At 56.9% G+C, this 20942-nt stretch overlaps 1 protein-coding gene across 43 annotated transcripts in view; it reads right to left on the reverse strand.

Annotated features, from left to right (window-relative positions):
• NRXN2 (neurexin 2) overlaps window positions 1-20942 on the reverse strand; it is a 106886-nt gene that overhangs the window by 35226 nt on the left and 50718 nt on the right. For 10 of the 43 annotated variants that reach the window (XM_055243438.2, XM_055243329.2, XM_055243168.2 and 7 more), the window contains 8 exons: window positions 19380-19766; window positions 18958-19161; window positions 12363-12389; window positions 10692-10811; window positions 9913-10294; window positions 9105-9295; window positions 7393-7566; window positions 6878-6997 (listed from right to left, as the gene is read on the reverse strand). In XM_055243438.2, coding sequence (XP_055099413.1) covers window positions 6878-6997; window positions 7393-7566; window positions 9105-9295; window positions 9913-10294; window positions 10692-10811; window positions 12363-12389; window positions 18958-19161; window positions 19380-19766 — 1605 coding nt within the window. Of the gene's footprint in view, window positions 1-1214; window positions 2412-3451; window positions 3475-6877; window positions 6998-7392; window positions 7567-9104; window positions 9296-9912; window positions 10298-10691; window positions 10819-12360; window positions 12390-18957; window positions 19162-19379; window positions 19767-20942 lie in introns of those variants that run through there. The other 33 variants (XM_055242931.2, XM_055242541.2, XM_055242621.2 and 30 more) reach the window with 9 other exon arrangements.

The following is a 20942-nucleotide window of genomic DNA, read 5'->3' on the forward strand; positions in this document are numbered from 1 at the left end:
GTAATGACAAGGTGCAGAGATGGGAAGTGATGAGTAGACTAAAATGGGAGGTGAGGAGGTCCCTGGGATGCAAGTGACAGAAGCCCTGAGAGGGAATGTGGAAGGACTGAGGTGGAAAGTGATGGGGCTGACATGAGATGAAATAAAATGTGAAGAGGGCCAGATGTAGAAGGTAATGGGGAGGACAGAGCTTGGGAGTGATGGGGGCACAGAGTATGGAGGACAGAGATGGAAGATGACAGGTACAGAGGTGAGAAGAGATGGCATGCAGAGAATCTTAGGTGTCTAAGATATGAAGGGATGGGGGGCCTGAGATGGGGCTGAGGGAGGATGGAAATGAGAAGGTGATGGGGTCTGAGAAGGAAGGTGAAGTTTTTCGATAGATGGTTATGAGAGGCAGAGATAGGAGGTGATTCTAAGTGGACAGCGATAGAGGACTGACACAGGAGGGGAAGCCTGGAAACGGGAAGTGCTGGGCCTACAGAGGTGAGATGCTGGGGTTCAGAGGTAGAGACAGAGCAGAGATGAGGGGACATGGAGGGGAGACACTAGAGATTAGGGGAACAAGGATGGGAGAATGGCGGGACAATGGAGTGAGTTGGGAAGTGATGGAAGGCCAGTCATGGGAAAAGAAAGGAAGGTTGCTGGAGGGATGGAGGTAAAACAGAGACATACATGAAGAGGTCAAGGAGGAAGAGACATGTCAGAGGCAGAGATGACAGATGTGACAGAGGTGGGAGGGAGGTGAAAGGGGAGAGATGACAGACCAGCGATGGAAGGGTGAGGGTGAGGCAGAGGTGGAGGCAAGACAGATGGAGAGATGATAAGGGGCCGAGATGGAGGAGGTGATGTGCAAGAGAAATGGAAGGCAGAGCTGCACGGAAAGGATGAAAGGACAGACAAGGAGGCGAGGGTAAGGAAGTAGAAGGAGATAATGAACCAGACCTAGGGGTAAGCAGGTTTAGGTGAGGCGAGGAAGCAAAGTGCTGAAGACAGAGATGAGGGTGATGGGGGAGAGGAGAGATGGAGGCAAGGGTGGGGCTGAGATGATGGGAGCTGGAGATTGGAGGTGAAGGGGCTCCGGGACGCAAAGCAGAGGGGCCGGGCTCGGCGTGCACAGCTGGGGTGGGGCCCGCGGGGGCCCAGCTGCGCACACGGGAAGCGCCCCCCGCCCCCGGGCCAACCGGGTGGCCGGCATCTACAGTGCCACTTACCGTGGCCGCCGCGGGTGAGGAAGGGCATGCGGTTGATGGCGATGGGCACGGTGCCGTGCTTGCTGTGGAAGTGGTGGACGTGGTGGGTGGTGCTGAGGCTGGAGGAGACCCGGGCCCCTTCGGCCGCCCCCAGCAGCAGCAGCAGCAACAGCGGCAACAGCGGCAGCAGAGGTGGCGGCGGCGGCGGTGGCGGCGGCGGCAGGGGCCCAGCCAGGGCCGGGGGGCGGCGCGGGCACCCCCCCGGCCCGCTCCCCCCTGGGGGCATTTCGGCCCGGGGGCGACCGCCTCACAGCCCCATGGCCGGGGGCGGGGACGCGGGGCTGCGCAGCCCCGCGAAGCCCCCCTCCGGCTCCGAGCTCCGGAAGCGGGGTAGGGATGAAGCGGAGGTAAACCAGGGCCCAAGCCTCGGTCCGGAGCCAACAAAATCAACTGGATCCCGCCGGGAAATCGGGGGTCCGCGGAGCGGCAACGCCAAGGTCCAGGATGCCTGGGTCCATCGCGAGGAGCTAGGGGTCTCTCTGCATCCCGGCGGGATCGGAGCGGCGCAGAGGGCCGTCAGAAACCCGGGGGAGCGCCCGGGGGAGGGGGCATGGTGCCGAGTGGAGAGGGAGGGGAGCGCGGGGGCCAAGCAGGGAGGGGAGAGCGAGGGAAATCCTGCGGAAAAACCGAGCCGGGGCGGGGGGCGGTGCGGGCTGGAGGAGAGAAGAGGGACGGAGGCCTGGTTCCCCCGAAAGCGGGAGACCGACGGCGACTGGGACCGGCCGCGCCGCTGCTGCCGCTGCCGCCCGACGGAGGCCGGGGGAAAGGAGGGAGCGGCCGGGGGAGGGGGGGCGGGAGAAGGGGGAAGGGAAGCAAATCCGGGTGATGGGGGGAAGAAGGGATAGGAGAGGAGGGGATGGGAGAGGAGGGGAGCGGGGCTGAGCCGAGGAAAGGCGCGAGCCTGCGAGATTCCGGCGGAGAGATGGAGGCAGCGAAGTGTTGCTGCAGAGGCTGAGAAGGCTGGAAAGGAGAGGGAGGGAGGGAGAGACGGAGAGAGGAAGGGAGGGAGGGAAGGAGGAGAGCGGAGAGGGGAGGGGAAGCGCGGGAGGAGGAGGGGGCAGGGCGGAGGGACCAGAGCGGCTCCCGATCTGCGGGCGGCGCTGGGCAGCTCAGCCGCGCGGCACCTGGCTAGCCCGCGCTCCGCGCTCGCCTCTCCTCTGCGCGCGCCCGCCCCTCCCCCGCGCCTGGACGCGCGCGCTCCTCCTGCACCCCCCTCCTGGAGAAGGGACCCTGCTGAATAATGGAACGGGATTGAGGCTAACAAGAGAGGCCACTTTCTTCCTCCCCAACCACCCCACCTGGATGAACCCCAATAATGCTCTCTGACTTAGCCTGCTGAGATGCCGCGGCGGCCACCTCTGCACGCACCCCTCGCAACGCACGTGCACACTGAGATGTGTATCGGCTTGGGTATGGAGACATCCACGTGCCCATACGGGCACAGTGTGCGGGTAGGCACACAGGCTCAGACACATACATGCATGCATGTGCTCACAGACACTGGCACACCAACTCACTCTCAGGGGAGCATATACACATGCTCACGGGGCATACATGCGTGCACACACACGTTTGATCACAGGACATGAATGGCCAACATACACACAGACATCCCTGCCCCCCAAGCTCACCCTCCAAAATAGGGTCCACAGCATACAGTGCACCCAGAGCCTTCGAGGTACTCAGGAGTAAGATATGCCACACATGTACAAGTCCCCACCACCTCCCCAAAAAGCTGCTCCCCCAGCCCCCTGCACAAGCCTCTCCTGGACTCCTCCAATCCTTCCTCTCCACTCCCACTGCCCCCCCCCAGCTCCAACCTCTCCCTCCATAGGGGTATCTAGAGGACACCTGCCCACTGAGTGTCCCATTTAGGACAAAACCCTTCCTGGGCCACCTATGTCAAGCTGAGGAAACCACTTCTCCTTCAGGATGCCCTCCAATTGGGATCTGTCCCCCAAACTTTTGGATGCTCTGGAAAGCACTGTGGCCCCAGAGGTAAGCACAGAGAGACTCCTTTCCTGTCACCCGGTCATCACCTGGTCGTACGCACCAACCTGCTCGGACAGGGGAGAGAGTGGGAAGGCAGAGGGTAGAGGAGGAGGGAAAGGAGGAGAGAGGTGGATAGGGCACCTGGAGGAGCTGAAGAAACAGTGCAGCAGAGTGAGGAGGAGGGCTGGGTAAGGAAAGGACAGGAGGCAGGGGTGGGTGAAGTGAGAAAGGGGAGGGCTGGGAGAGAGGAGGCTGGGAGGGGCTGCAGAGAGCTGGCTCCTGTTTATTGATTCTGAACTTCATTTGGGAGCAAAAACTGTCACCACGAGCCCCATGTGCCACCCCCAGCTCCAGGATGCAGTCAGGACCCAGGACATCTCCCCAGTGCTGCTGCCAGTCCTCCATCCCTACTACATGCCAGGGCTGGATTTGGCCCCCAGGCCTTTAGAAGTGAAGAAAGCGGTCCTCAGAGGCACCCAGAGGAGGCTTCCGGTGGTGCAAGGCCCCGAGCCGTGCAGTGCTGAAGGAGAGACTGCACGCCAGGAGCAGGGCTGGGGCCCCCAGAGGCCACGTCCTCCTGCCCTCTCTATCCCGTTCTGGGCCTCTGGATCTGGAATATAGACTGACACAGCTCTGAGCAGGCAGAAAATGTATGGTCCCACAGGGAGGGAGGGAGAAGCCGGTGGCGAGAGAAAAGGAAGGGAAACCGCCTAGAGACCAATCAATACCAGTGAGTAGGAACTGGAGAGAGATGGGGGGGCCAAGGCTGAGAAGGGAGGAGGAGACATAGAGGGTAAAAAAGAAGGGAGAGACAGAGGTATGCAAGAGATCAATAGAGGCCACAGAGATGAACAGAGACAGGGAAGCAGAGATGGTAAGGAATTGACCGCCTGGGAGAGGCAGGAGACAGGCTCTGAAAAACAGAGGAGCAAGCAGGCCTGATGGGAACACCTCGGTCCCAAATCTCAGCCCTGGGAAGAGTCTCTTTTTAGCTACCCTTTCTCATTTCATATTCTCTTTTTCATTTGCTGTCCAATTTCGTCCATCTCATCTTTTCTCTCCTGTCTTCCCAGAGCAGACACTCATAAGCCTTAAAGGAACACAAAGTCCCCTGCACCCCCAGGAGTAGTCCCCATGTCACAGATGGAGAAATTGAGGTGGTAAGTGGGGAGAAGTTGTTCTGAAGTTGTGACCTCTCCTGACCCTATTCTCTCCTCCACCAGACAGCTCCACCCCCCAGCCCCACCCTTCAGAGGACAGGCCCTGCTCCTTCCACTTTTGCCATTTCCACCCTCCTTCCTCTCTTGAAACCAGGGCCTGCCTGCGCCCCCAGGGCCTCCCACGGGTGAAAGCAGAGCTAACTGAACAGGTCTCTGCTGGGTTCCTGCCTGACCTTGTACATCACAGGGCCCCAAGAAGACGTGCCATAGAAAGAGAGCATGAAAAACCAGAGACAAGCTAGGAAGGAGGAGTAGCCCTGGGAGAAGAGAGGATTGGGCCCCACTCCCAAGATTCCTGCCCTGCCCTCCAGGGGTGGAGATCTCAGCACTACCCCAGAGCCAGAGCTCAGAGCAGCAGCACACTGAGCCCTGTGTGGCCCCCAGGTTGCACCCACCTTGTCTTAGCTCCACAGCTTTGCAGAGACCAGTGCTTGGGGATGGTGACGCCTCCCAAGATGCGCCCTGCTCCCCAGCCCCAATTCTCCCTCCCTCCCACCAGCCTGGAACCCAAAGAAGTTGCTCTTCCCATCCCTGCTGAAAGGTGGCACAACCCCCACTTCCCATCCATCTCATGCCCCCTTTCCAGAAGGCTCCGCTGTGTGGGAGTGAAGCAGTGGCAACGGGCAGCAGCGCTTCGTGATCCTGATTTCTTCCACCCCAGGCAAGAGGTGCCCACCATGGGTACCACCACCCCCCCCCGGGGACTAAATGAGCAGCAGGGAGTGACAAACAGTCAGGCGCACCTAAGTTCCAGCCAAGCTCTACCATCAACCTTCTGTGACTTGGGGTGAGTAACTGCCTCTTACTGAGGTCTGGGTTTCCTTATCAGTTAAACACAAAGCCCACTGCCTTCTCTGAGGATCAAATTAAAAGGGCCTTGTAAGCAGCAAAACATGAAACTATTAGTGGGGAGTGTTACTATTAAGCAATGAAGTTACTATCATCTCCAGATCTGTGCAAAGCTGAGTTAGCTGGAGGGGAAGAGATCCAGCCACAGCCAGGTCTCCATGCCTTGGCAGTCAGGGCTGGAACACCCTCAGCTGGCCATTGTCTGGAGGCTTTGGAAGGCACAGAGAGCAGCAGGTCAAGTGAGGAAAATCTTGCGAGACAGAGTGGGGATGTGGTGGTACCCAAGGGCTGGACATGCCTAAGAACACGAGGAAAGCACTGAAGGAGATGGGGTAGACATTTTTTTCAAAGGGGAAAAAAAACCTAACACCACCCAAGAGCTCCTGAACCCAGTGGTTTTCTCCTGTAAGAAACGCAGGACTCATGCCCAGGTGATGCAGGTCCCGCGGCGTGGTATGGAGACAAAGACACTGACCGGAGTCTCACCCCAAATCTGCTATGAACTACCTCCAGAAATCGACTGTCCCTCTCCAGCCGTATTCCATGTCTGTAAAATGGAGACGCTCCATTTTGTGTGTGTGTGTGTGTATGTGTGTGTGTGCATGTGTGTGTTTCTTCCCAGGCAGCTGACTTTTCTGCTTGGTCTCTCAGCAGGACCCCAGGGAAGATGATTCAAGCAATGCTGAGGAGGGTGCACTCTGCCCACCCACTCCAGCCCAATCATCCAAGGGAAATGCCAAAGCTACCCCACAGAGTAGAAGGTTGCCTCCCCGCCATTCCTGCCTCAGCTGCCCTCCCTCTGCATGGCTCTAACCAGCTGTAGGCCACCAATCGCTAAGGACTAGGAGCTGCTGCTGAACCTGCCCTCTCTGGGGAGGGGCCTCAAACAGAATGCAAGTTGGCAATCAAATGTCCAGCCTAGGAGGAAAAGAACCAAGCGAAGACAGTAGGGAGTGACCTTGTGGCTCAAGGGGACAAACTGCAGCTGGGATTATTGGGGAAGAAAGAGAAGCCCATTCAGGGAAACCAGCTGTCCAGCAGCCTGGCCTCCTGGAAGCCTCCAGAGCCTGTCCTCTGGGGTGTGGTCCTGCTCTCAGCAGGAAATAGATTCCCACTTCATGCCCTGAGGGCACCAAATGGGGTGCAGGTTGTTAACAGCCCCCCTCCCTGTGCAATAGTGTGTCTGTGTGAGGTACAAGTACATGTAAGGCCATCACCAAAACCACACAGGACAGCAGCAAGTTCACCCCACTGAGGCCAACACTTTTGGTTTTGGGTGAAGGGAGCAGGGTCCCACCAGCGGAGAACAAGGAGGAGAGGCCATCTATCAGTGGGTTCCCCCAGAGCTTCAGGCAGCAGCAATCCTGCACAGCCCTAGGAGAAAGACCCTATGAGGGGACAGCAGGCCACAGCTCCCCTGGGACTCTGCAGACAAGGGATGAGAAGGAAGCAAGCAGCTCAGCTCCTGAATGCTCAGAGGCCTTGTTTCCTCCCTGGCAGCCCCTATGGCTGGGAATGGACCCTGGTCCCCCCAAACCGCCCCCAGCCCTCCCAGGCACTCACGATCATTGCAGACAGGGCCTCCATAGGAAGTCATGGTGCAGTCACAGGTGAAGCCATCCCACTGCTGCAAGCAGACGCCCTGGTTGGCACAGGACTCTTCAGTGCAGGTGGTGCTGGGGCCTGGAAGGGGCAAGAGAAAGGAACACCCCTGGCTCAGCCAAGCCTCCTCTCTCCCCAGGAGGTGCGGAAGCTTCAGAGCCAGGCAGAGAGGTCCTACTCTGAGCTCTGCCTGGCTGAAAGGGCCAAGTACTGATGAGAGGGATTGGGGCAGAGGGGTCAGGTCTGCTAGGCTTGGCCTTGGACTGTGACAAGGGGCCAGGGTGTGAGACAACAGGGAGGGCAAGTGACCCTTCACACACCTGTATCCCTGCCCCAGAACTGTCGGGGCAAGCTCCCATAAGGCCTGAGAAGGAAGGCCCCTTTGCAGAGCAGAGGCTACCTGCCCTGGTCTGCCTCTGCAGCTGGCCATCCTGTAGCCAGTAGGGCCACGCCTCACTCCTCCACTCTCCACTCACCATCACAGCCCCTCTCCACCTGCCCAATGCGGTGCAGGGCGTCAGCGATGAGGTCTGGGAGACGTCCGTTGAGGTCCACTGAGGCCAGGCAGCCCTGAAAGCCATCCCGGGAGGCCACCAGCTTGGGCAGGTTGCTGAACATATTCTTGCTCAGACCGCCAATGTACAACTCCCCTGCAAAGGGAATGGGTCAACCAAGGCATCCAGGTCCCCATTCCCCTCCCAAGACAATGGCATCTGGCTGTCAGGTCCTCCCACCCCTCTCAGGCTGTCTGTGTTCCATCCCAGATTCCAGGTCCCTGACAGAGATCCAGAGACCTGCACAACCCGCACCCCACCACACACTTCTTTCTTCTCCACTTTGCCATCTGCCTGCTCCCCTCCCAGAGAAGCCCAGATGCCTGGGAGAGTGGGGGCTGGGGGACAGCTGGAGGAACCTGCTCTGTGCTCTCTCCCACACATTTGATTCCAGTTCCGGCCCGTAATCAGGGCCTTTCATAGATGCGCAGCCCGATCCCCTCCACCCCCATTCCCTCCCTCCCAAAGTTTCCCATTCCCAGAAGTCCTTCAAGCCTTTCCCAACTGTTGGGCTCTCTCCTAGGGAGTTCAAAGCCCAGCTCCCTTCCCCCAACAACTAGGGCTTGGCCTTGGGACTCTAGGAAGTTCTCCTCTGCAACACCTGATCCCCTGCCACAGAGCCTAACTCCCTGGAATCCCTGGAAGCCCTAGCCAGCCCACAGCCGAGCTTCAGTCAAGACACTGGTAGGTCTGCTGCCCTGGCTACCGGCTCAGTACAACACAAGACCCGCCAAGATAACCCCTGGGTTTGCTGCCACTTTGGATTATCTGTGACACATCGCCCCCTTCTGAGAGCAAGGGGAATTCACAGCACTATGTCAAGAGATCTGACAGATCTCAGATCTGGGGGAGTGGGGCAGTTAGTTCCATGGTCTCTGAGGACCCTCCCCAAGCTCTGACAGTTTGAGGCAGGCTGATGCCCAGGAGTTCCTATGGGGCTGACGGCTGCTTTGGGCATGTGCAAGAAGGTAGATCACATTGCCCTCAGTAGGCTCTGGAAAAGCCGCATCTTTCCTGTCCCAATGCTCAGGCCTTAGCTCACCCTCCTCTTCCCTGATCTCTCAGTCACCCATTCTGGGGGCAGGCAATGACTGCTTCAATGACCACTGAAGAGGCCTTGGGGAATGCGGCACCCTGATGTGACCCTGAGCACACCAGGGAAGCCTAGGTCCAAAATGTCTCCAAGCTAGCCCAGCCAATGCCCAAGACAGGTGACTCAGGGACTCTAGCTCCTGCTACGTCCTCTGCCCCATAGCGTCTACCTCACCCAGGAGGATGCTAAGCTCCCTACTCTCACTCCAGCCCTCAACCAACATAGGCTTCTCAACCTTGGAGGCCCAGGAGGTCCTTGGAGGGCCTGGGCTACCTACTCCTAGCTCTGGAATGAGGCCACCAAGCACCCTGTGAGACGCATCCTGCAACCAGGCTTTCAGTGGTGAGATGCAGACTCGCTAGAGAGCCAAGCAGAACTTGGACAGGAAAATGTCAGGCTGGACATAGCAGAGACAGGGAAAGAGAGGTGGAAACTGGAGGCAGGGAACCGAGGGAAGCAGCATCGCAGGAATGGGGTGATCTCGCTGGGGTGAGGGGTATCTGGGCTAGGGCCAGGCCTTCTCCAGAGGGCCCAGCCCCACCTTTGAGATCGAGGTTTCGGGCGCCATTGGAGTGCTGCGTGACAGTGCGGGAGTCAATTTTGAGCGTATGCACGTTGCCTGGGTCCCTGGACACCACCACGTTGTGCCACTGGTTGTCATTGACTGGTTTGTCTGAGTTCCCCTTCATCAATGACGGGCCATTCCCCAGGTCAAACACGTAGTGGATGTACCTGCCCCACAGTAGAGAAGAGACACTGGGTCAGGGCGGGGGTGATGCTGGGAAGGTGGGGTGAGGAGGAGCTATGGCTGGCAGGGGTCCTAGGTGCCATGGGAAGAAGGGATTGAGAGGGAGACCCCAGAGGAGAGGGACCAAAACCAATGGCAAGAGGGCAATGGTGTGAGGTCCTGTCATGGGGAGAATGTAAGGAAGGAGGGCCACCAAGGAGCTGGCTCTTGTGACACAAGCTCAGAAGAGGAGCTAGAGGGGAGAGGTTTGTGGGTCAGCAGGGTCCTCTGGAGGCAGGGACTGGGCTGCTCTGGGGTGGGGTCCCCTAAGGCAATGGAGGGGCAAGACTGACTTCTGCCTGTAGAGAAGGTGACAGTGGACAGAGAACAGATATAACAGGGAACTCTGGCAAGGAAGCAGATGGGGAGTCAGCAGTGGAAGAGGGTGTGCTTCTCCATCTTGGCTGAAGAGGGAGCCTCTTGACTTATGGTCAGGGACCTGAATCTTGGCTTGTGATCTGGGGGGATCAGACACCTCGGCCAGTAGCCGGGGGAGCTGTATGTGGTTCAGCAGGGGGAGGGGGCCACCTCCTTGACAGCAGTGCAATGCCCAGCCCCTTACCCCTTGACCAGCTCGATGACAATGAAGTCATTGCCGTTGCCCGAGTTGAACAGAAGAAGTCCATCAGGGGCCGTGGTCTTGAACTGGAAAAAGAGGTGCATGGAAGCATAGGCTTGGAGCGTGGCGAGTGCCAGGTAGCTGCTGCGACTCTTGAAGGTGACGGGATCGGCCACGATGGCACGCAGGCCAAAGCGAGCATTGAGCTCGCAGTAGGTGATGTCACCATCCTTGCACTGGTCCATGTAGGGCTGGCCATTGAACACCAGCCCACTCAGATGCCCGATGAAGTTGGAGGGCACCACGGAGATAAACCGCCGCTCCGTCATGATGCCCGTCTCAATGTTGTGGAACTCCAGCCGCGTATGGGCTCCTGCCATCTGTCCTGCTCAGGACAGGAGACCAAGATGAGGGGGATGGCTTTGGGGCAGGGCTGGGGCTTGGGTTCCCAGGAGCCTCCCCTCCACAGGAGGGCCACCCATGAGTGACATCAGCAGAGATGTCCTCGGCTAGGCACTAGCAGCCAGCACAGCTCCAAGAGGAGTGGCAGGACTCGCCAGTCAAGAGCCAACAGGCTGCCAGGGGAATGCTGCCTACAGGGAGTTAAATCATTCTTGGGGTCCAGATGCCCATAACATTGCACCCCTGAAGGAGAAACGGCAGAGGCAGCTCACCAGAACACTGCCTTAGGAACGGCAGCCCAGGCAGTGGTCACCAAATAGAACAGGGCCAAGCATAGGTCACTGGAGATGTGTCCACCTCCCTGGGCCCAGACCACCTACCCTCCACAGTCACGTTGTCCACAGACAGCTGCAGGCTCTTGCCACGCCGGACCACCCTCACCGTGTGCCACTCATTGTCATTGAGCTTGTGCCCCGCAAACAGCGTCTCGGGGCCTTTACCTGCGGCACCAAGGGGGGAATGAGTAGGGCACCTATATGTGCTCACAGGTGACTTCCTATATCACCTTGGACACACAGACAGCCTCCCCACCCCCGCACATGCCACACATGAACACATACATGACCAGTGGCTCATATCTGGCCACACAACACACCCATGAATACAAGTACACACACTCATGGCCTCCCATCACACTTGGAGTCCATGCACACGCAGAGCTTTTACACCCCAGTCATACATCCACTCTCAGGACTGCCCTTTGTGTGACTTCAGGAGGTGCCATGCACATAGAATACTAAGTGAATGGTGCCTCTGGAGTTGTACCCTGAGGCCCTGCACACAGACACCCACACCTATGACCAACATACTCTTCTCCCAGATTCCTAAGGGCCTTCAGTGAGTGTGGCCCGAAGCTATATTCCCAGTGTATAAACAAGACCTAAAACTTTCAAAACTTCACACAGTACACAAATGTAAATGCGAGCCCACAGCTTCAGCCTCCACACGGACACCAGCTCCTCCATCTACAATGGGACCCGATGGGACCTTTCTACATACACATGCCTGGTTAACGTCACACACCAGGTCATGCCACCACACGTACTGTCCATAAATATGCAGGATGGCCAGAGAGGGGAAGTTTCTGTTTCTTAGGAATTATGGCCATTTACTCAAGACCAGGATTATCAGCTTCCAGAGTCTAAAACAAAACATACTTATCTTTCAAATGCTGCTGGACTTTGCAGCACTCCCTGGTCATCCCTGGCCCCCCCGGTGCTCATTCCAGCACGCACACAGCATGCTATGCACATATGAAGAGCAGGGCACCCAGCACACACAGTCTCTCTGCCTGGGCCTACCACGTGCATGTGCTCCCCCATGTGACCCCAAGCCACACCATGCAGAAACACCCTGAGACAGAGCATTGAGCCCAGGCGCACTGGGATGCCTGGAGATGTCCACCTGCTCACTCTCCATCTCACCCCTGCTGAGAGCCCTCACTGTCACCACAGAAGGAGCCCCCATTTGGCAGAAACTCACCCCAGCTGACACAGTAGCTGAGGAGGGCTCCCTTCCCACCCTCATCCTCTTTCCCGCATCTCTCGCCTTCCCCCTTGTGGCCAATTCTGGAGATGCAGCAGCTTATTCCAGCCCCTCTCAGACTCCTCCCTGCCAGTCCGTAGGACCTCAGCATATCCCGCCACAGGTGCTACCCAAGACTCTGCCCCAGCCCTTGACTTCTACCTCCTCCCCACCCTCCTGCTGACTTGGGCAAAGGGTGTCCTTGTCTTTCCCTTCCCAGACCCAGTGAACATCCTGACTGCAGGCCCTCCCCAAGCTCTCCTTGGCTCTGCTTCATTTGGTCCCTCCTGCCTTCCACAACCACCCAACCTCACCCTCCTGCCTGCACCTCTCCCCACACTCAAGGCCCAACCCCCATTCCAGCCAGCAATTACGGCTTTTCTTCCTCCCAGCCTCCCTCCCTAAATCCCAGCGTCCAGCATCCCAGTCCCCTTGGGTCTCTGCAGAAGAAGAGGGAAGCCACTTACTGGGTGCGCAGCCGACACGCAGGCAGTCTGGGGGGGCCATGGGGCGGGCAGAGGGGAAGGGGAGACAAAAAGGTAAAACAAGTTTTTTTTTTTTTTTTTTACATCCTTCACAGGGAGGGGTGTCTGCGGGCGGGGTTCCCCCCAGGGCCACTTTCCGGGGACCACGCGTGCCCAGGTGCCCTCTTCCCTTCCTCAGTTGGACCCCTGTCCCTCCTGCCCCCAAGAGGGCTCCAACCCTCCCCAGAGCTGGAAGGCAGGGCAGTCAGATGATGGGAAGAGGGCTTGTGGCCCCCTTCTTAGAGGGGACCAGGCCTCTAGTGTCTAAGGGAGACGGGCACCTTGGGAATCCCAGTCGTACAGGGGATCAATGGGGGCCGAGGGCTTGACCAACCCCACATCTCCCCTGTCTCTGGGAGGGAGATGGGTGGGGAGAGCCAGAATCCCTGCATCCCCTGCTCTGGGACGACTCCCTCCTCAGAGCCCAGGTGTGACTTGTCACTCCCTGTTCCCCTCTGGGCTCTGAGCTAAATGGAGGGGTCTGCCCCAGGGCCCCCTTCCCGAGGCCATACACCTCCCAAAGCCCCAGGGGCTAGCACCACCCCTACAGGAACCTTCCTTCCACCCCTTCCTATCCTGGGAAATGCCAGGCTGCCACTGGGGATAGATCAGGGGAGTCCTTCACCCTGAAGAGGACCTAGTATTAACCTGCTTTCCTAGTCAGAGGAGCCAAGGCCTCACAGACAGAGACAGTGCAGCCCCCAAAATATGACTTCTCTGAGAACACAAAGCAGTTGGGGACAAGTAGCCACCATAAGCAAAGTTTCCTGCCCCTGCCCCAGTCCTGGCATTGCTATCCTCTGATTTCAGGACTGGGAAGGCCCCATGTGGCTACACAGAGCCAGCAGCCCAGGGCCCTGAAGCCTCTGGCCATCCCTCTGATTAGACACATCACCCAAAGGTGGGAGCCAGTCAGGTCTTGCAGAGGGAACAGTGGACCAGGGTCCTATGAAGTCCAGATTTAAGGCCTTTAGGATGCCTGCACCACTCCATCAAATGCCAAGCCTGACTCAGCCCGAGGGAGGGGGCTGGCTGGAGCTGCAGAAATCCTTTACTGGGAAGCAGTGGAGCTGGGTCCTCATCTCCACCCTAACACTCACTAACTCACTGTGTGACCCTGGGCAAAGCACTTCTTTCCATGCCTCAGCTTCCCTCCATGTGAGCTGAGGGAATGGATAACAGTAGGATCCTGAGCAGGAAGTAGGCAGCAGGTAGACACTGGGTTGGCTTTGCCTTTCAGAGAGGGGCAGTCTCCCGACCCTCGATTGACAGGCCCAATACCCTGGCCTCCTGCCGCTCCACCCCAAATAGGCTCTGCCTACCCCATAGCCCAGGAAGCAAAGGGGGTGGGCAGCTGGCATCCCCTGGGCCCCTGAAGGTTCCTGCAGTGGAGGTAAACTGATGCCCCTGTGGCTTTGAGGGCCACGGCCCTTCGGCAGTACAGCTGAGCTCCACACGCGTTGTCAACCGCAGCAGAAGAGTGGAGGCGAGCAGCCAGGACCCTGGGCCACAGCCTGGCACCAAGGGAGGAGCAGAGGAGCAGAGAAAAGTCAAAGGGCAGACACAGAGGGAAGTGAGAAGTCTCAGTGAGAGAAATGAGGTAGAGAGAGTGCAGAGAGAAAAGAGGAAGAAAACGGAGCAGAGGAAGGAGCGGCTGCACAGAGGGGACAGGGGAGGCTGGACAGAAGAGGAAGGGGAGGACTGTCAGGGTGAGGGTAGAAGGGTGCCAGGCCCTGGAGTCAGGTCACAGGGGCTCTCTCAGGGCCAGCAGAGTCTTCACCAATGAAGGGTCCAAAAAAAGAAAAAAGGGGAGGCTGGATGGGCAAGCAGGTCCCTTACTGGGGAAAAGGTCCAAAGAAGGAGCTTGATTCTTCCCCTTCCCCAGCAAGGGAGCACCAGGAATGGGGGATCCATCTGTCCAGAGAAGAGGTGTCAGCTCCAGGCCCGCCCCTGCAGAGACTCCACCCTCAGAAACACAGGCTCCAGTAGGGTTTGCAAGAGCAAACGACTTGAAGATGGGTACCCAGAGGGAAGCCAGCCCCAACCAGAAGAAAGCCAGAGACTGAGAGTGAGCAGGAGAAACCCAGCCTCTTCGACATACACATTCACCAAAATTCAGGGGGCACTAACTAGTAACCTATTAACTAGTGACCTGTGCCTCAAGTGCAGGGAATAGGCAGAAGTGAGTTGTCTTGGTGGCACAGACCCACGAAGGCCCTGGCTGGACACAGAGAGCAGGGTCGTAGTATGAACATGTGTTGGGGAGGTGAGACAAAGCAGTCTGCATGGAAAGGAACTCAGGGAAAGAACACTGGCTTCCCAGCCCTGCCTCACCTGGGTTCCTTCCCCACCCAGGCCCTATGGGTTGGAGACAGTGGGCCCAAGGCTCCCAGGCATCTGTCTCAGAAGTGACATCACAGAGTGGCAGCATGCACTCTGTCATAGCCCTCCTTCAGAGCTGGCTCCCAGCAGCCCCCCTGATAATTACTGAGCAGCCTCAAGTGGAAAGGCAATGTACCCTCCCATGGCCCCAGGGATTAAAGGGCTTTGGGATACAATGTGTATTTAGCCTGATTTAAAACATGAACAAGAGTTAGATTTCTCTGCTTGATTCCAGGGGGCAGAACTAATGGGAATTTCACAATAAGTGGGAATTTCAGAAGGGCAGGGTGACACTAAGAAAGAACCACTCACTGATCAGAATGGATCTTGGAGGTGGGAGGTAAAGGCCTCCCACTGGTGGGGAGTGTATGGGTGATTCATGGGGTGGGGAGGGATGCTGAAGGAGGTAACCCCCTTGCAGCTCAGAGATTCTTTAATTACACCACACCCTTCATGTCAGCTGCACTGACAGCTGGGACCCCAGGGGCACACCTAGTAGAGGACAGTGCCCAGCCTGGCTGGTCCTCTCCTCCCCTCCAGGGAGGGGCCCAGGCCATGCTGGGATAGGGCAAAGAATCCAGGGGACTCTACCATCCTCTAGGGACAGAGATCAACTCCCCAACTCAGGGGCTGCAGACAGCAGAGCTCAAGGAACTTGCTCAGTGTTTGCAAACATAGTGGGGGCTGGGGAGCTGCAGCAGGAGGCACGATAAGTTCCTTAGGATCCTCTGCCTGGAAAGAGGCAGCAGCGCCTTTTTGGCCCTCTCTTATCTAGCAAATATCCCATCTCTTGAGGCTAGCACTAAGCGATCCCACCTAGTGTTAACCTGCAGCCTCTGCTCCCTCTTCAGGCCCAGCCCGGGGTCTGCTTCAATCCACTGAGTGCTGTGGAGCTACAGAGCTGCCTCCTGGAGCAATAGCTTCCCTCTCTACAGGATGAGATCATGAGGCCAGAGACCAAGCCTCACCAGGCTTCTCTCTGTTCCCCAGTAGTGAGTTCAGCCCAGGCCTGGGGCCTTGGTGTTGCTGCTGGTCTGTGAGGCCCTGCAAGTCCTGGGGAGCAAGCAATGGGGGACAGGAATGGGGCTCTTGAAGTGATTCACGTGGGCCAGGAGGCTGAAGGAGGTGACGCCTTGTGGTTCAAAGATTCTTTACACTGCACTCTTCCCATCAGCTGCACTGACAGCTGGGATCCCATGGGCACACCTAGTAGAGGACAACTCCAGTGTGTCCATGCTACGTGGAAGTGGCCCCCAGGCCTGGCTCCAAACTCAGGTCTCTATTCCAATACGGTTTTCCTTCAAGAAGGCTGGATGAGTCTCTACTATGGGCCTTCCATCTGCACAATGGTTTCAATGGTTTCATTCCCATTCTTCCATCTGAGCCTCAAAACCACCACAGACGTAGGCAGAGTGAAGATTCTTATCTCCATTTTAAAGATTAAAAAAAAGAGAGAGAGACTCAGAGATGGGAAATGACTTACCCAACAGTAAAAGATACCAAGGTTAGGCCCCGAGCCCAGAACTCTTCCCATCCCAACCCAAGGCTTGGTTGCTGGGTAGGGACCACCTGCGTGTCCACAGTGCCTACACAGGAGGAATCTGTAGACAGATGCGTTTGCACCAAGCCTTTGGTCACGGATTGTCAGGAGCCATGCTAGAGATCGCATCTCAGCACATACATGTCTACAGATGGGGATGGGGGCACAGCCAGGGGTAAGAAATGGGTGGGAGGAGAGTCCTGTTATCTGTCAGTCTGGGACGCCTATTCTTAACATGATGTGTCTTCCAAGAGGCCACTTTGTTCTCTGACTTCTGAGCACTTATGTGGCACAGACAGAAAAGTGTGCCCATGGAGAGGAGAGGGTGGGTCCCAAGGGCCCATAGGTTTTCCTGACCAAGGACATTGTTTCCTGTCTCATCTTAAGAGACACAATCTTCTTCCCAGGGGCCTAGGACAGTCCAAATAAGCAAAACGCATCTGCCTTCCCTGCAAATCCAAGGCCCCAGATTTTTCCTGCTGTGTCCCCAGCAAGCACAGAGACACGTGCTTAGATGCAGACAACACACATATGCCCAGGCAAAGTTGGGGGGAACTCACACTGGATACACAAATCTGGGCAGACTTGGAAGTACAGAGCCACTTATGGGGTCCTTGGCTGGGGCTATCCTCTTGTGACAGTTTCAGGGATGCAAGGGGGCATTGTGCAGACTTGTGGAGCATTGACTACAGTGTCTCCCAGCCTGCTTTCCCCTGCAGAGCTGCTGCACACCACCTGCTCTACAGGCTGTAATCGTGGTTAGAAACAGAGCTGAGGGGAACCCTTCAAACAACTCTGAGGCCCTGGCCACCTGAATATCTCCCCACCTCCAGTCCCCACCTCTCTCAGCAAATCTTTGTCCTAGGAATACAAAGGCCAGGTGGCCAAAAGGGGAAAAAGAAAGAACATAGTATAAATATATTTACAAGGCAATGGGTCCCCCAAAGGCCACAGTCTGCCCCACAAATGCCCTGGAGACCAATGTTAGGATGAGACTCCAGATGAGTATTTAAAAGTTCAAAGTTCGGCCGGGCGCAGTGGCTCACGCCTGTAATCCCAGCACTTTGGGAGGCCGAGGCGGGTGGATCACTAGGCCAGGAGATCAAGACCAGCCTGGCCAAGATGGTGAAACCCCATCTCTACTAAAAATACAAAAATTAGCCGGGCGTGGTGGCGGGTGCCTGTAATCCCAGCTACTCGGGAGGCTGAGGCAGAGAATCACTTGAACCCAGGAGGCAGAGGTTGCAGTGAGCCCAGATCACGCCACTGCACTCCAACCCGGGTGAAAGAGCGAGACTCCATCTCAAAAAAAAAAAAAAAAACGGTCAAAGCTCTGTATTCTCTCCAGTTGAGAATTCTAACCTGCTCAGAAGAGCCCTACTGCCCCTCTAGGTCCAGGATACAACAGGTGACCCTGATGGCCTGCAAGCTTTCAATACGGCTGGTGCTACACCTTTATAAGCTTCTAGAGGCCAGTCTGAAATGAACAGATTTGACCTCAGCCTTTACAGCTTAGGACCTCTCATTTCCAGGGTTCCCCTGCTCTGAAAGTTCCCAAGGGGTGGGGACTGCTTATTCACTGCTGTAGCCCTTGGCTTGAAACATATCTAGCATTTATGTGGTGTCCCATAAATAGCTGAATGAGTGAACCTGCTGTTTTCTTTTTGCCCTGACTAGGAGAGCTGAAGCCCGTGAGAAGAACCTAACAGGCTCATGGTCTGGCCCTCATGGACACCCCAGGGACCGCCAGGTGAAGTGGAGTCAAGGCCTGCTCTCAACCCTAGGCATGGGTGGAGACATGAGTCAGCATGAGTGGCCTGAGGGGGAGGGTCAGCAGCCCTGTCCGAGGCAATGGGAAAAGCACTGAACTTTAAGGCAAATGGCCCAGGTTGAGTCCTGGCTCCTCCCTCTGCCTTCACTAGTTTTGTGATGTTGAACAAGTCAATACATGAATTTCATAATCTATAAAACAGGGACAGTAATGCTTGTTTGGTGATCTAGTGTCTTCACAGGGCAGCCATGAGGCTCAAATGGGAAAGCCCATGGCACTAGAAACGGGAAGATGGCACGTCTGTGTGTCCAGTGTACACACATGCACCTCCACACGCCAACACACAGACTGCTGTTTAGACTGAGCAAAGCAGTGGGGGGCAGCTGCGTGCAGGGACCAGGCCTTCCTCATCTCTGTATCTGCCACCACACTGAGCTCAGGCTTAGCACTCACAAGGCGTCAGCAAGTGCTTCTCAAATGAATGAACCAATGAATGAGCAAGTGGATGAGCCATTGACCAAAAATGAGCTGTGTCATCCGTGTGTGTGCACGACAGATGATACCAAGATCCACATGAGTGACCTGGGAGGACAGTTAGCATACCCCAGATACTCTGGGTCTTGCCCCTCACAGTGTCATCTAGCATGGAATGTCGCCCTACACTGTGCGTCCTCACCGGGGACAGAGCTCTCAGGGTCTCTGACCCAGGCTGGCACCTCCCCACCTCCAAACTCTGCTGAGGGCACCTCTTGCTGGTGCCACCACCAGCTTCTCCAGACAGAGGCAGGTGTGGGTCAGAGACAAGGCCAGGCGAGGGGTCAGGAAGCACAGGGCAGGGTGGTTACCGAGGTTGACAGTGAGCTTCATCTGCCCCCCATCCAGCTCCAGGCGCAGGGTGTCGGCAGACTCCCTGGAAGTCGTGGCCATCATGAGTCCGTAGGCCCGCTGGGACATGAAACGCAGGGACACATCCTCTGCCTCCGTGTGCATGGCGTTAGGCAGCATGATCTTCATGTACATGGAGCCATCGTAGCTCAGGACCGTGGCCTCTGCCCCACAGGAGTCGGGGAAGAGGGAAGGGGAAGACAGGCAGAGGCCAGGGGAGGGAGAAGACCAGAGAATCATTACAAGGGTGAGAAGCCTAGGGCAGGTCTATGAGGGGTTCCCCTAGGAGGAGGTGGCACAGGGATGGAAAGTAGGAGTCACCCTGAGAAGGAGGAGCACAGGGATAGGGAGCAGGGACACCTAGGATGAAGACCAGCCTCACCTCTCTCACAGACCCGCCCAAGAAAGCCGGTCCCAATGCAGTCACAGACGAAGCGGTTCCAGCCTTCTCGACAGACGCCCCCATTGCGACAGGGGGCAGATGCACACTGCTTCAGCGTCTCCCGGGAGCAAAAGGGGGCAACGCCCACAGCCCCCTGAGCCTCGGCCAGGCCCCGGAGGTCTCGGCTACGCCCATCTATGAAGAGGTCCCGCACACAGCCCACGTAGCCTGCCCGGAGTGCTGCTGTCCACACCTCTGGGGGCAGGGGCAGGTCCACCCGGCCCCCCTCAGGGAGACCGCCCAGGTACAGCTCACTCTCCAGGTCCAGAATCTCGCTGTCCCCAGTGGCCAAGAACGGCGTGCTGCGACTATTCACTGAGATGGAGCCTGGGAATCAAGGGAAGGCAAGATGGAGAAAAGCCACAGGCCAGAAAGGGACATCCTGACTCTGCCAAGGAGGCCCCCACCTTGTGTGGGCCCCTCCACCTTGTACCCTGCAGCAGGCTCAGGAGGACGAGCAGCAGTCCTGCGCTGGAAGCCCGGCCTCACTCACTGCAAAAACTGCTTGACAAAGGCCCCCAGGCTCACAGGCTCCTGTGACGCAGCCCCAGCCCAGCTGCAGAATGCTGTGGGCCTCTGTCCATACCCCTCCGCCCCACCTCAGCAAGTCCTCAGAGGATATGCAGGAAGTGGGCATGCCCAAATCTTGAGCTCAGAAAGGGTTGGATCATTCACTGGGTCATTCCTGCCAGCCAGTTCCTTAGACTGGGAACCGGAAGCAGAGAACCTTATGGAACAGAAAGGCCTGAAAGATCTTTAATCCAAAGGAGTTTTTTTTCCCCCACAAACATTTACTGAGCTTTTATGACTAGATGCCAGGCACCTAGCACTTTAAATACATTATATCACTTAAGTCTCATAATAACTCTACGAAATTGGTCCTTTACGATCCCATTTTGAAATGGTAGACGAGGCTTGCAGAGACTGGGGAACAGTGCCAAAGCGCCACAGTGGGGAAGGAACACAGCCAAAGTATGGTCCCAGCAGCAAAAACTCAGAGCCTGCACTCTCCACCCCTCAGCCAAGAGCCCACTCTGTGGCCAGCAAGGTGCACAAGCAGATTGGCTCCAGGGCCCGCAGGGCAGGACAGCAGTGAGGAGAAAGGAGGTAGGCACAGAATTTTTAGGTAGAAGAGTTCTTCAGAAGTAGAGGGTGCTTGGCTGGGCATGGTGGTTCACGCCTGTAATCCCAGCACTTTGGGAGGCCGAGGCGGATGGATCACTTGAGGTCAGGAGTTCAAGACCAGCCTGGCCAACACGGTGAAACTCCATCTCTACTAAAAAAAAAAAAATTCCCCCCCCAAAAAAATTAGCTGGGTGTGGTGGTGCAAACCTATAGTCTCAGCTACTCGGGAGACTAAGGCAGGAGAATCACTTAAACCCGGGAGGCAGAGGCTGCAGTGAGCCAAGATCATGCCACTGCACTCCAGCTTGGGAGACAGAGCGAGACTCCATCTCAAAAAAGAAGAGAAGAAGGGAGAAGAAGGAGAAGAAGAAGAAGAAG

The sequence above is a fragment of the Symphalangus syndactylus genome, chromosome 1 (assembly GCF_028878055.3).
Source record: "Symphalangus syndactylus isolate Jambi chromosome 1, NHGRI_mSymSyn1-v2.1_pri, whole genome shotgun sequence".
Taxonomy (NCBI): domain Eukaryota; kingdom Metazoa; phylum Chordata; class Mammalia; order Primates; family Hylobatidae; genus Symphalangus; species Symphalangus syndactylus.